The sequence below is a fragment of the Dipodomys ordii genome, unplaced genomic scaffold (assembly GCF_000151885.1).
Source record: "Dipodomys ordii isolate 6190 unplaced genomic scaffold, Dord_2.0 Scaffold50, whole genome shotgun sequence".
NCBI classification, from domain to species: Eukaryota; Metazoa; Chordata; class Mammalia; order Rodentia; family Heteromyidae; genus Dipodomys; species Dipodomys ordii.
Window position 1 is genome coordinate 5,303,237 of NW_012267266.1, and position 15,298 is coordinate 5,318,534.

General features: G+C 44.2%; 1 protein-coding gene across 1 annotated transcript in view; it reads left to right on the top strand.

Moving 5' to 3' along the window:
* Positions 1 to 15,275, top strand: part of Cdc23 (cell division cycle 23) — a 38,559-nt gene extending 23,284 nt beyond the window's left edge. Inside the window, exons 10-16 of the mRNA XM_013020430.1 lie at positions 8,824 to 8,977; positions 9,126 to 9,245; positions 9,566 to 9,641; positions 9,954 to 10,015; positions 12,271 to 12,349; positions 12,425 to 12,544; positions 14,084 to 15,275. Of these exons, the coding sequence (XP_012875884.1) occupies positions 8,824 to 8,977; positions 9,126 to 9,245; positions 9,566 to 9,641; positions 9,954 to 10,015; positions 12,271 to 12,349; positions 12,425 to 12,544; positions 14,084 to 14,254 (782 nt within the window). The 3' untranslated portion in view covers positions 14,255 to 15,275. The remainder of the gene's footprint in view (positions 1 to 8,823; positions 8,978 to 9,125; positions 9,246 to 9,565; positions 9,642 to 9,953; positions 10,016 to 12,270; positions 12,350 to 12,424; positions 12,545 to 14,083) is intronic.
* The last annotated feature ends 23 nt before the right edge of the window (positions 15,276 to 15,298 follow it).

The following is a 15,298-nucleotide window of genomic DNA, read 5'->3' on the forward strand; positions in this document are numbered from 1 at the left end:
TAGTGTGGTTAAATCTTCCTGAACTATAATCACTATTTGTTTGTTCATTATTTTATTTATTTATTTTTTTTTAGGTCCGGTCGTGGGACCTGAACTCTGGGCCTGGGCAATGTCCCTCAGCTCTTCAGCTCAAGGCTAGCGCTCTACCACTTGAGCCACAGCACCACTTCTGGCTTTTTTCTTTTTGCCTATGTGGTGCTGAGGAATCGAACCCAGGGCCTCATGCATGCAAGGCAAGTGCTCTACCACTGAGCCATCTTCCCAGCCTCCAGTAACATTTTTTAATTATCTTTAAGTAGTTGTACAAAGAAGTTTCCATTCTACAAAACAGTATATGAATACACGGTGTCTGACAACATTGCCCCTCCTAACCCTTCCCTTCTCCCACTTTAAAAAAAAAATGAGATAGGTGATTACATAAATTTCACTTATTTCACAGTATTATGGAATAGTGGTACTTAGTTAAAGTTACAAACACATTTTAACCTTCATGAGGCAAGTTATCATTATCATGGTCTATAAAGTTTGTGAATTCTATGAGCTTTGACAATACAAATTATTTTTCTCACCTCAGGTGATGATTACATTTCTTTCCTTTTGCTTAGTGTAAGCTATTCCCCCTTTCCCTCTCATTCCTCCCTTCCCTTCACTGTCTTTGGGTTGCTTAGTTCTTTTTCTTCTATGTCCAGTGCAGCTGATGGGCCCTTTGTTTATGTTGTTCCGTTTTCCACTTATTCTGTTCCTCCTTCTGGCTTCTCTCAGTGGTGTGCATATATTTACGGTAAATCTATCTGGTCAAGAACATGGAGTCATTTAGTGATGATATGACAAAATGACTGGCTGTCCTTTGTTTCTCGAGTCCTGTTTACTTTGTCATATCTTCTTGTATTTTGGCTTTAGCATACTCATATCAGGGAGACCATGTGCTGTTCTTGGCTTACCTCACTCAAAATAATTTGCTCTAGTTCCATTCATGTCCCTGCAAATGCCATTATTTTGTCCTTTCTAATGGCTGTATAAGTATTCCATTATATATAGGTACCACAATTTTTGGATCCACTCATCAGTAGTGGGGCATCTGGGCTGTTTCCAAATCTTGGCTATTGTGAACAGTGCTGCAATAAACATGGAGATGCATGTGTCTTTGTATACTGGTTCCTGTTGTTCAGGGTAGATGTCTAGGAGTGGTATGGCTGGGTCATAGGGGATATCTATATTTAGCTTTAGAGGTACCTCCAGACTGCTTTCCAGAGTGGTTATATTAGTATACATTCCCACCAGCAATGCAGTAGGGTTCCTCTTTCTCCGCATCCCCTCCAGCATTTGTCATTGACTGAATTTAGGATGTGGGCCATTCTGACTGGAGTAAGGTGGTATCTCAGTGTTGTTTTTATGTATTTCCTTTACAGCCAGGGATGATGAACATTTCCTCATGTGTTTCTTTGTCATTTTTATCTCTTCCTCTGAGAAGTCTCTTTAGCTCCCTTACCCATTTCAAGATTGGTTTGTTAGGTTTGTGAGGAGTTAGTTTCTTGAGTTCCCTGTATATAATGGACTTTAGACCCTTGTCTGATATATTGCTGATAAATATTTTTTCCCAATTAGTTGGCTGTCTTTCTAGTTTGGTTGCTATTTATCTGTGCAGAAACGGTTTTGTTTTTTTTTTGGTCGGTTATGGGGCTTGAACTCTGGGCTTGGGTGCTGTCCCTGCACTCTTCAGCTCAAGGCAAGCACTCTGCTGCTTGAGCCACAACGCCACTTCTCGTTTTCTAGTGATTTATTGGAGATAAGAGTCTCACAGACTTTCCTGCCTGGGCTGGCTTTGAACCTCGATCCTCAGATCTCAGCTTCCTGAGTAGCTAGGGTTACAGGCGTGAGCCACTGGTACCTGGCTTGTGCAGAAACTTTTTTTTTTGGGGGGGTGTCCAATCGTGGGGCCTGAGCTCTGGGCCTGGGTGCTATCCCTCAGCTCTTCAGCTCAAGGCCAGCACTCTACCAGTTGAGCCACAGTGCCACTTCCGGCTTTTTTCTTTTTGCTTATGTGGTGCTGAGGAATCGAACCCAGGGCCTCATGCATGCAAGCAAGCGCTCTACCACTGAGCCACCTTCCCAGCCCTTGCAGAAACTTTTTATTTTAAGGTAGTCCCATTTATCGAGTCTTTCTCCAATATGTTGTGACCCTGGTACTCTGTTCATGAAGTCCCTGCCTGTGCACAAGTGTCTCTCCTACACTGTCCTGCAGTAGTTTCAGAGTATCAGGTTTGATGTTAAGGTCTTTAATCCATTTTGAGTTGATGTTAGTGCATGGTGACAGGTTCACTTTCGGTTTTCTGCATGCAGCTGCCCAGAACCAGTAGTTGAAGAGGCTATGCTTCTTCCACTGTATGTCTTTGGCTCCTTTGTCAAATATCAACTGCAGCTTTATTTCTGGGTCCTCTAATCTGTTCCATTGGTCTTTTGGAACTTTTTAATTTCTTGTGACCCAGATGTTGCTCAGCAGTGTGCTGTTTAATTTCCATGTGTTTGAGTTTCTTCTACTCTACACCTTGTTATTGAGAACTAATTTGATTCCACTATGGTCAGATAGAATACAGGGGATTATGTCGATCCTCTTGTATTTACTTAAATTCCTTGTATGAACTAAGATATGATCTATTTTAGAAAAAGTTCCATGGGCTGCTGAGAAGAATGTGTACTGGGTTGTTGTTGGGTGAAAAACTTGGTATATGTCGGTTAAGTCTTGAGATACGGCATCATTTAATTTGGAGACGTCTTTGCCAATTCTTTGGTTGGTTGACGTGTCTTTTGGTGAGAGTGGAATATTAAAGTCTGCTAGTATTATTGTATTTGAATCCATCTTTTCCTGCAAATCTGAGAGTATTTGCTTAACATATTGGGGTGCACCAATGTTAGGAGAGTATAGATTGACAATGGTAATTTTCTCTTCTTGGATTGTTTCCTGTACTAATATATAGTTACCTTCTTTGTCTTTTGGAAATGTTTTTAATGTAAAGTTTATTTTATCAGATATCAGAGTAGCAACTCCTGCCTTCTTGTTGGGGGCATTTGCATTGTAGATCTTCTCCATCCTTTCACTCGGAGTTTGCTTTTATCTTTGGCCAGGAGGTGGGTCTCCTAAAGACAACAAATCATTGGATCTTGTTTTCTGGTCCAATCTACAGTTCTTTTTCTTTTGGGTGAGTTGAGTCCATTAATATTTACGTTTTTTTTTTTGTCGGTTGTGGGTCTTGAACTCTGGGCCTGGGTGCTGTCCCTCAGCTCTTCAGCTCAAGGCGAGCGCTCTACCACTTGAGCTACAGCACCACTTCCGGTTTTCTGGTGGTTTATTGGAGATAGGAGTCTCACGGTCTCTCCTGCCCAGGCTGGCTTTGAACCGCGATCCTCAGATCTCAGCCTCCTGAGTAGCTAGGATTACAGGCGTGAGCCACCAGCACCCGGCTTTATGTTTTTTTGTTTGTTTGTTTGTTTTTTGTTTTTTGGGTCCGGTTGTGGGGCCTGAACTCTGGGCCTGGGTGCTTTCCCTCAGCTCTTTAGCTCAAGGCTCGCACTCTACCACTTGAGCCACAGCGCCACTTCCAGCTTTTTTCTTTTTGCTTATGTGGTGCTGAGGAATCGAACCCAGGGCCTCATGCATGCAAGGCAAGTGCTCTACCACTGAGCCACCTTCCCAGCCCCAATATTTATAGTTATTATAGAGAGATATGTTGTGTTTCCTGTCATTTTCCTACTTCCTAAGTTTTTCTTCTTTCCTTTCCTCCTGTGTTTAGTAAGTTGGTCTCCTAACGATATCTATCTGGTATGGATCCCTGTTCCTGATTGCTTTCTTTGGATTGTAATCCTTCTTTTAACAGTCTTTGTAATGCTGGCTTATTGTTTATGAATTCATTTAGTTTTTCTTTACTATTAAAATTTTTAGTTTCTCCTTCAAATGTAAATGCTAGCCTTGCTGAATGTACCAGTCTAGGCTGGCAGTTATTGGTTATCAGGGCTCTGATTAGTACTTTCCCAGGCTTTCCTTGCAATCAGTGTCTGTGTGGAGAGATCTGCAGTAATTCTATTTTTTTACCCATTGTAATATAACTCCTTCTTTTCTTTTCTTTTTTTTTTGTTGGTCATGGGGCTTAAACTCTGGGCCTGGGCGCTGTCCCTCAGCTCTTCAGCTCAAGGCGAGCGCTCTACCACTTGAGCTACAGCGCCACTTCCGGTTTTCTGGTGGTTTATTGGAGATAGGAGTCTCACGGTCTCTCCTGCCCAGGCTGGCTTTGAACCGCGATCCTCACATCTCAGCCTCCTGAGTAGCTAGGATTATAGGCGTAGCCACCAGCACCCGGCTCCTTCTTTTCTTATGCTGCATGTAAGATTGCTTATTTATTGCTAAAGTCTTGTATTTTTACTATAATGTGCCTAGCAGTGTTCCTCCTGGGATCTTGCTTATTAGGTGTTCTGTAGTCCTCTGTTTAGGTAGGTAAGCTTTTCTCTCTCTGTTTTTTTTTGGTCATGGGACTTGAACTCGGCCTGGGTGCTACCTCTGAGCTCTTCAGTTCAAGGTGAACACTCTACCACTTGAGCCACAGCACTACTTCCAAGATTTTTCTCTTTTGGGCTGGGAAGTTGGCTCAGTGGTAGAGTGCTTGCCTTGCATGCCTGAGGCCCTGGGTTCGATTCCTCAGCACCACATAAGCAAAAGGAAAAAGCTGGAAGTGGTGCTGTGGCTCAAGTGGTAGAGTGCTAGCCTTGAGCTGAAGAACTGAGGGACAGCGCCCAGGCCCAGAGTTCAGACCCCATGACCGGACCCAAAAAAAAAAAAAGATTTTTCTCTTTTAAGATGGGAAATTTTGGGCTGGGAAGGTGGCTCAGTGGTAGAGCGCTTGCCTTGCATGAATGAGGCCCTGGGTTCAATTCCTCAGCACCACATAAGCAAAAAGAAAAAAGCCGGAAGTGGTGCTGTGGCTCAATTGGTAGAACGCTAGCCTTGAGCTGAAGAGCTGAGGGACAGTGCCCAGGCCCAGAGTTCAGGCCCCACGACCGGACCCAAAAAAAAAACAAAACAAAACAAAGATGGGAAATTTTCAGTGATGATCTTATTGAATAAGTGTTGCATTCCTTTATTCTAGTATTCCTCCCCTTTGTCCACCCCAATTATACGAAGGTTAAATTTCTTGGCAGAGTCTGCTTGTTCTTAGACTTCCCTTTGGCATTTTTTGAGTGTTTTTTCCATATCTGTAACTTTTTTTTTCCAGTGCCTGCATTTTGTCTTCAGTATCTTATTCTCTGTTTTCCATTTCATTCACTCTATTAACTGTGGCTTCCATTGTGGTTTGCATGGAGGAAATTGAATTTTGCATGGGGGAAATTGAGCCATTTATAGTTTCTATGTCATTCCTTAGAGTATTAATCTCATTTTTTAGCGAGGTGTGTACTGCATCTATTTTTGAGTGCATTTCTTGTTTGAAGGCCTGGATATCTTTTGATAGCTCTTTCCTTTGTTCTTTATATTTCTGATCTATTTCTTGTTTTAATTCTTAAGTCATTGCCTCTATTATCTCTTGGATGTAGTTTGTCTTCCATTTCTTTTTTTTTTTTTGCTGGTTGTGGGGCCTGAACTCTGGGCCTGAGCACTGTCCCTCAGCTTTTCAGCTCAAGGCTAGAGCTCTACCAATTGAGCCACAGTGCCACTTCCAGCTTTTTCTGCTTATGTGGTACCTAGGAATGGAACCCAGGACCTCATGCATGCAAGGCAAGCACTCTACCACTGAGCCACCTTCCCAGCCCTGTCTTCCATTTCTTTTTCACTTCCACTGGCATTCTCCCCTGTGTGGTTACTGGCCTTTGAGTCTGGTTTACTATCTTGGCCATTGATAAATCTTGTAATTTTTCACTGTGATTTTTGCATGTGAATTCAGGAATTATTGCAGACCAATTCCAGGCTCTTGATTGTTTTGGTCGCTAGGTGGCTACCTTTGCTTGGTTCTGGATTTGTTCCCGGATCAATTGATGTAGCTTGCTCTCAGCACTGGGCTGATTGAGAGTACTTTACCTGGTCTGAGGTTCTGTTGTGGGAGGGACTGCTTTCCAGCTGCTGGTCTGACCCATGTGGCGCTAACTCTTGTTAGATTGTGATGGGCAGACACACTCTGCCCTCTGCTGGGGTGTGCACTCAGGTTCTGACCAGTCTCGGGCAAGCAGTTAAGATAGCTAGGGTTCCTGTCTGGGAAGCACGTAGGGTTCCTTCAACTACCTACTGGATATCTTAGGCAGTTCCCACCTTTAGTCAAGGATCAGAAGCCTAGACTGCTTGTGTTCCCTCCCAGGGGTGCTCTTGGTCAAGCCTGGCAGGCTGGGTGTTCCGGCTTATTTCTGGTGCATTTGCACAGCTCCCAGCTTCCTTAGGACCTGTAGCCCTGGTGGTGGGGGTGGTCTAAGCCAAGTTCTGGGGGGTTTATCATCAATGCTGTTCTCCTATGGCAGGGGGGTGAAATAGGGGGGCATCACCCTGTGGGGTACTGGTTGGGAGCTGTCCAATGGTGCTGTGGAAGATGGCTGGTTTTGTCTGCTGTAGGTTGCTGGTCACTACTCTCTTAACATTGGTTGAGATGATTGTGGGCTATGGTGGGTGGTGGTGCAGGCTGGGTCTGTGTTTCACAGCCTTTGTCACTGTTTATCCTGTTGGTGTGGCACCGAGGGTCTGGGGTTCCTCACAGGCTGCCATCCCTGCTCTGGGCTGGACCATTTATGCAAGCCCTGCGCCCCACTGCAAGTCTGGGGGTTTGCACTGCAACTGAGGACTGGGCTGGGCCACTTATGTGGGCCAATATGGAGAGGTGCTATGCCCTGCCACAGGTCTGGAGTTGTTCGCTGCAGCCACCAATGCCCTCCCGGTTGGGCTGTTTCCGTGGTCTGCCTGTGCAGAGAGGCACTGGGCCTGGAGTCTGGGGTGGTTCACTGCTGCTGCAGCTGCTGCTCCGGGTTAGGCTAGGCTGTTTCTGCCAGCGGGGCAGAGGCGCCATGCTGTGTGTCTAGGGCCATTCACCACTGCTGCCAGCAGCTACTGCTGCTCCTGGCTAGGTTGGGCTGCTTGTGCTGGCCAGGAAGAGGCACCACACCTGGTGGGTAAGGGGGTGGGGTCTTCCAGCCGGTTCTGCGTTCTGATTTTTGTTTGTATTCTCTGGGTTGGCACCAGCTCTTGGGAGTCTTCCGGGAGCCTTGGGATACTTGTAGTTGTCCAGCGCCAGGTGGCTTGAGCAGCTCGGCTTGGAGCCCCGCCACCCCTGGTGGCGGAAGGGTCTCCCTGCTTTCCCGTTTTTGTGTAGGTTCTGAAGTTTTTCCCTTTTCTTTTTTCACTTCTTGTATCTCCCTGAGTAATCGTCTTTTAGTTGTTGTGGTCTCTTGGAGAAAGGGAGCATTGAAACCTGAACTCTATTTGGTTGGAGAGCTGTGGTGTTTCCTTTCTGTCCGGTCACCATCTTGGCCCCTCCCTTACAAAGGATATTTTTTAAAGTAACAAGGTTTTTGCTTTTTGCTGGTCTTTTCTTTCTTTCTTTCTTTCTTTTTTTCCATCTGCCCCCTTCCATCTTTATATTACTTGTGTTTACTTGTTCTCATGCTACATTTAAATATATGTACTCATATGCAGGATTTTTTTTGGGGGGGGTCCGGTTGTGGGGCCTGAACTCTGGGCCTGGGCGCCGTCCCTCAGCTCTTTAGCTCAAGGCTAGTGCTCTAACTTGAGCCACAGATCTACTTCCGGCTTTTTTCTTTTTGCTTATGTGGTGCTGAGGAATCGAACCCAGGGCCTCAGGCATGCAAGGCAAATGCTCTACCACTGAGCCACCTTCCCAGCCCCAGGCTGTTTGCTTTATAAAAATAGTATCAGCCAGGCACCAGTGGCTCAGGTCTTTAATCCTAGCTACTTAGGAGGCGGCAATCTGAGGATCTCGGTTCAAAGCCAGCCCAGGCAAGAAAGGCCATGAAACTCTTTATCTCCAATAAACCACCTGAAAATTGGAAGTGGTGCAGTGGCTTAAGTGGTAGAGCACTCACTTTGAGCTAAAGAGCTGAGGGATAGCGCTCAGGCCCAGAGTTCAAGCCCCATGACCATTTTTTTTTTTAAAGGATCAAATTATATATGTTTTTAGTAAGGTGCCAGTGACCCATACCTGTAATCCTACTCAAGAGGCTGATATCTGAGCTTTATGATTTAAAGCCAGTTCTGGCAGACAAACCTTAGAGACCCTTATCTCCAATAAATCACTAAAAAGCAGTTCAAGCCTCAGGACTAGTGTGCCAAGGTCCCCCCACCCCCGCCCCTTGTCTCTCTCCCCCTCCCTTTCTCCCTCTCTCTACCACAAAAAATGATATTCCTTTTGTGTATAGTTTAGTTTTTCTATCAGGACTTTAGAGAGAATGGGTTATGGCTTCATGCTCATTTAATGGACAGCCCCTTTAGCAGACTTTTAAATTACACACACACACACACACATACACATACACTAAATATATACAGTATATAATGTATAATTTTGGGAGTGGTGATATTAGGGTTCAAACTGAGGGCCTCATACTTGTTTGGCTTGCTCATGGCCAACAAACTACCACTTAGGCCAACCCTCCAGCCCTGCTTTTTACTGGTTATGTTGCAGATGGAACCTAACATACTTATTTTTGTCAGGTCTGGCCTTAAACCACCATCTTCTGGATCTCATCCTCCTGAGTAGTTAAGATTTCAGGCACGAGTCCTTGGTGCAGACTTTTAAAAATACCTTTCTAGGTATTCATGAATTTTTCGTTTGTTTTTTTAATCAGGCAACTATTATAGTTTACGTTCTCAGCATGAGAAAGCAGCCTTGTATTTCCAGAGAGCCCTCAAGTTGAATCCTCGGTATCTTGGGGCATGGACCCTAATGGGACATGAGTACATGGAAATGAAAAACACATCTGCTGCTATCCAGGCTTATCGGTAAGCATATAGTGAGTGTGTGTTGGGGGAGGAAGGAAGGGTGGTAGACTTGACTGCTGTAATGTCAGGAACCTATATTGAGCCTATAAGTGGCAAACCTCAGTGATTTTGCCTTTTCACCAGTCTTTTTTTTTTTTAAATTTCTTAGACATGCCATTGAAGTCAACAAGAGGGACTACAGAGCTTGGTATGGCCTTGGGCAGACTTATGAAATCCTTAAGATGCCATTTTACTGCCTTTATTATTACAGACGGGCCCACCAGCTTCGGTAAGTCTGGTCACTTGGTGTGAGAAAGATTATATTGCTTCTTTGCCTTGTGATAGCTATTAATAAGTCACTGTGATGGTTTATGGAGACCTAAGTTAAAATTGACTAAACATTGATCATTTTTATTGAATGTCTTCCACTAGTGGATTAATAGTACAATTATGAACACAAAGTAATGTTATTATATGAAGCATTCTATTAAAGACCAGTCCTTGAATAGATTTGAAATAAGAGTACAATAGCAGTGGTGCTATTCCTTGATGAAAGGCTGAAGTTATTGGTGGTAGTCTCTGCTCAGACTACCTATGCTTTTTTCTTAGGCCTAATGATTCTCGTATGCTGGTTGCCTTAGGAGAATGTTATGAGAAACTCAATCAACTAGTGGAAGCCAAAAAGGTACCTAAAATTGGGGCCTTAAGATTTTGGGTGGGAATCTGCTGTTACATGAAGATCAGGCTCTTTGTGCACTGATTTTTATCTTTATTGTGATCTGTGTGCATGTGAAGTTTGAATATTTTTTACATCCTTAGGGTAAAAACAAAGCAAGCTGAGATCAGTGTGAATACTAGTATGTAATCTAGATGTGTCAGAAATGGTTAAAATGCTCTGTGATTTGCATGTCTGAACTTCTAGAAGGGTTAGAAGGCTCTTACTCTTTATGTGATTATTTGTTACAAGTTGAGTAATAAAGTGACTTTTTTTTGACAGTGTTACTGGAGAGCTTATGCTGTGGGTGATGTGGAGAAAATGGCTCTTGTGAAACTGGCAAAGTAAGTGAAAGGAGGGAATGCGGCTGATATTTCCTATGTCTTCTCTAGGTTCCATTATTATATATGAGTGTGGGAATAGCAAGATATATGAAGGCTGGTCTGGAATGAGCCATCATTTGTGTGTATGTGTGTGTGTGTTGCTGGAGGCAAACCAACTTTACTGTTGGAGGGGTAGATGGGGAATGTCTAGCCTGATTCACTGCCTATGCTAGAGAGTACCACTTTTAGCCAGGCCTCCATGGCTCACACCTCTAATCCTAGCTCCTTAAGAGACTGAGATCTGAAGATCTTGGTTCAAAGCAAATCCTAGTAGACAAATCTGAGAGACTATCTTCAGTTAACCACCAAAAAGCTGAAAGTAGAGATATGGCTCAAGTGGTAGAGTGCCAGCCTTGAGTAAAAGCAAGGCAAAAACACAAGGTCCTGAGTTCAGGCTCCAGAACCAGCACTAAAAAACCCCAGCCAAACAACAACAACAACAAAAGTGACACTTCTCAAAAAGGTGGAGTGTCTTCCTGACAAGCAAAAGGCCCTGAGTTCAAACTCAGTACTACAAAGAAAAAGAATGAATGAATGAATGAATGGGCCAGGGATATAGCTCAGTGATGAGAGTACTTGGCATAGCAGGTCCAAGGCCTTGAGTTTGATCCTTAGCATGATAAAAACAAATAAACAGAAAGTGAGAGAGGAAGGAAGGGAAGAAGAGAGAAATGAAAGGAAAGGAGGAGGAAGGAAAGGAGGAGAGAAATGAAATCAAATCCTACTTTCCTGATAAGGGCCAACTAATTTAACTAAAAACTCAGAAATAGGTGACCAGTCAAGTGGTAGAATGATAGCCTTGAGCACAAAAGCTCAGGGACAGTCCCTAGGCCCACAGTTCAAGCCACAGGACTGGCAAAAAAAAAAAAAAAAAGTTGGCCAAGAGATTCTAGTAGTAGTGGTGGTGGTGATATAAAGGTAATATACAGGGGGTTACAGTTACATAAATTGGGTAAGGAGGACATTTGTTGTTGTTGTTCTAGTCCTGGGACTTGAACTCAGGGCCTGGGCACTGCCCCTGAGCTTCTTTTGCTTAAAGATAGCACTGCACAGTGCCATTTCCGGGTTTTTCTGTTTCTGTGGTACTGAGGAATTAAACCCAGGGCTTTGTGCATGCTAGGGAAGCACTCTACTACTAAGCCACATTCCCAGCCATGCATACATGTCACCACTTCCCTTGCTCTCTTTTTGGTCAATTGTGGGTCTTTTTTTTTTTTGGTCGGTTGTGGGGCTTGAACTCTGGGCCTGGGCACTGCCCCTCAGCTCTTCAGCTTAAGGTAGGCATGCTACCACTTGAGCCACAGTGCCACTTCTGGTTTTCTGGTGGTTTATTGGAGATAAGAGTCTCATGGAGGGCTGGGAAGGTGGCTCAGTAGTAGAGTGCTTGACTTGCATGCATGAGGGCTAGGTTTGATTCCTGAGCACCACATAAGCAGAAAAAGCCGAAAGTGGTGCTGTGGCTCAAGTGGTAGAGTGCTAGCCTTGAGCTGAAGAGCTGAAGACAGCGTCCAGGCCCAGAGTTCAGGCTCCACGATCAACCAAAAAAAAAAAAATCTTATCGACTTTCCTGCTTGGGCTGGCTTTGAACCGTGATCCTTGGATCTCAGCCTCCTGAGTAGCTAGGATTACAGGCATGAGCCACTGGCCTCCAGCAATTGTGGGTCTTGAACTCAGGGCCTGGGCATTGTCCCTTAGCTCATTTTGCTCAATGCTATTGTTCTACCACTTTGAGCCATGGCATGACTTCTGGTTTTCTAGTGGTTAGTTGGAGATAAGAGTCTTAACAGACTTTTCTGGCCAGGCTAGCTTTGAACTGTGACCCCCTGATTTCAGCCTGCTGTGTAGCTAGGATTATAGGTGTGAGCCATCAGTACTAGGCTTAAGAGATTCTGAAATTCAGATCCCCCTGCCCCTTCTCACCCCTGGTACTGGTGATTGAACCCAGTGCCTCCAGTTTGCAAGGCATGCACTCTACCGCTGAGCTACCTTCCCAGACCTAGTGCCTCCAGTTTGCTTAGGCAGGTGCTCTATCATTTGAACCACAGTCTTGTTTCTGATCTTTCTAATAATAACTATCTGCTGGGCAGTCTTGTGGGTCTCAATTTTGTTATTTTTGTGAAAAATTATACTTGTTTAGGTATTGTGATTTTTGTGTGTGTGTCTTAATCATGTTTTTACTTTTTAATAATTAAGGTGCTTCGTAATTTCTTTTGTAGGCTTCATGAACAGTTGACTGAGTCGGAACAGGCTGCCCAGTGTTACATCAAATATATCCAAGATATCTATTCCTGTGGGGTATGTGTGATAGCATGGGAATTGTTTTACTGACTTTAATCTTATCACTCACTCATTCCTATTATCCTTATCTAGGAAATAGTGGAACACTTGGAGGAAAGCACTGCTTTCCGCTATCTGGCCCAGTACTATTTTAAGTGCAAGCTATGGGATGAAGCTTCAACTTGTGCCCAGAAATGTTGTGCATTCAACGATGTATGTATCAGTTCCTTAGTAAGGGGTTTGGATTTTAGGCTAACATGTCATTTGTATATCTGTGCATGTGTATGCCTGTGTCTGTGCGTGCATGTGCATGTATATGCGTGTGTGTGTGTGTGTGTGTGTGTGTGTGCATGCATGTGTATGTGCTGGGGCTTGAACTCAGGTGCTATTCTTTAGCTTTCTTGCTCAAGTGTAGCACTCTTTTCACTTGAGCCACAGCTTCATAGCTTTTTGCTGGTTAATTTTCCTGTCTGGGCTGCCTTCTGACTGTCATCTTCAGATCTCAGCTTCCTGAATAGCTAGAATTATAGGTGTAAGCCACGGGTACCTAGCTAAGTAAGCCTGGAATACACCCCCCGCCCCCCCCCCCATGATGTGGGAAGGTGGATAAGAATGTTACTAGTGTGGGACACTGGTGGCTCACTCCTGTAATCCTGTTCAGGAGGCTGCAGTGTTGGAATCACAGTTCAAGTCAGCCTGTGCAAGAAAGACTGTGAGTTTCTTTTTTTTTTTGGGGGGTCCGGTCGTGGGGCCTGAACTCTGGGCCTGGGCGCTGTCCCTCAGTTCTTCAGCTCAAGGCTAGTGCTCTACCACTTGAGCCACAGATCCACTTCCGGCTTTGTTTTCTTTTTGCTTATGTGGTACTGAGGAATGGAACCCAGGGCCTCAGGCATGCAAGGCAAGCACTCTACCACTGAGCCATCTTCCCAGCCCCCATGTGAGTTTCTTATCTTCAGTTAACTGCCAGAAAACCAGAGGTGATGCTGTGGTTCAAAATGGTAGCACGCTTAGCCTTTAGCAAGAGAGCTCAGGGACAGTGCCCATGCCTTGAGTTCAAGTCCCATGACAAAAAGAAAAATCAGTAGGAAGCCTTTCCTTTTTATGTTTTTAAATTTTTTATTGTACTGAGTTTTTGTTTTTTGTTTTGTTTTGTCAGTCATGGGGCTTGAAGTCTGGGCCTGGGCACCGTCCCTCAGCTCTTCAGCTCAAGGCGAGTGCTCTACCACTTGAGCCTTAGCACCACTTCCAGTTTACTAGTGGTTTATTGGAGATAAGAGTCTCACGGAGTTTCTTGCCTGGAGTTTCTTGCCTGGGCTGGCTTTGAACTATGATCCTCAGATCTCAGCCTCCTGAGGAGCTAGGATTATAGGCGGGAGCCACGAGTTTTTTTTTTTTTTTTTTTTCTTAAGTAACTTTACCCAGGTGGAACCCAAACCCACAATCCCTGGCTTAGGAGGCCAGTGCCTTATCCATTAGGTCACTGGAGCTTGCGGATTCTCCCCACCCCTTAGGAGTCTTGCTTATATAGCCTGGGCTATTCTATAACTTTTTGTAACCCAGGTTGGCCATGAACATGTAATCTTCCTGATTTAGTTCTAAGGGTTGAGATTACAGATGTACCACCATGCCTGATTTAAAAACCTGCTTTTGTCTGCCTAACTCAATTATCCATTTAACAGTAGTATTTTTAATAGCCTGTTTTTGAGAATAGCCTTGGATATATTTTGAAACAATTGCCTGACTTTATTTCAGACCCGGGAAGAAGGTAAGGCCTTGCTCCGACAAATCCTACAGCTTCGGAACCAAGGGGAGACTCCCACAACTGAGATGCCTGCTCCCTTCTTCCTCCCAGCCTCACTGTCTGCTAACAATACGCCCACCCGCAGAGTTTCTCCACTCAACTTGTCTTCAGTCACACCATAATTACCTAAGTCAGCACATTTTGCTTAAGCTTTAAGTAAGGAATGGCCATGTCTATTTTCCCAAGGACCTTAGCTGTTTTCATTTCTACAGATGAAAATAGCTTTAGGGAGTTTATATACCTTCAGGGGCGGAACAGATACTTATCTTTTGTTAGTTAGAAGCACTTCACTCTTCCCTATTCAGAGTTGCTACAGTTCTTGGCTTTTTTCCAGGGTCTCCCCTCCACTCACGAAAACATCCCTTGTATAGCACTTTAGCACAGGCCATCCTACAAGAACAAGTTTCAGTGCTGCTGGGAATGGGGTAGACATGAGATGAATCTATCACTCCACCCTCTTGGGCAGGGAGTAGGTCAAGCAGAGGCAGAGTTCTGCATTAGACAAAAATGAGTTTTTAATTTTGGAGGATTCTTTTTTGGGCTGGCTCTTGGGCTTAAACTCAGGGCCCAGAGTCTCAAGCTCTTGCTTAGCTTTTTTACTCAAAGCTGGCACTCTACCACTTGAGCCACAACTGACTGCTGGTTAATTGGAAAGAAGAGTCTATTAGATGTGGCTGCCATGGCTAGTTACTGGCTTCATATTACGATTTTAGCCTGAGTAGCCAAGATTACAGGTATGACCAAATCTGGCCTTTGTTTTGTTTTTGCTATTTGAGACAAGGTCTCACTAAATTGCCCAGGCTGGCCTCAACCTGGTCCTCCAGTCTAAGCCTCCCTAATGCTGGGATTACAGGCATTGGCCACAGTGTCAAGATAAGACCTTGTGAATTGGTTGAGCATAACCTCTATTTTGATGCTGATTACATTTAAATAGTAGATCTGTACATGTGTTCTTACTCTACAAAATGTTCTTTGAAACACCTTTGAAAAGTTTTCTAGAAGCTTTCAAATTGGGAATAATTTAGGATTGAATAGAACACTATTGATGGATTTTTCCTAGGGCAAAGGTATTTAAGGTATTAGCTATACCCTTACCAAGACAGGACAAGAAAAGAGGAATAGTCTTTTTTTTTTTTTTTTTTTGTGGGTCGTGGGGCTTGAACTCT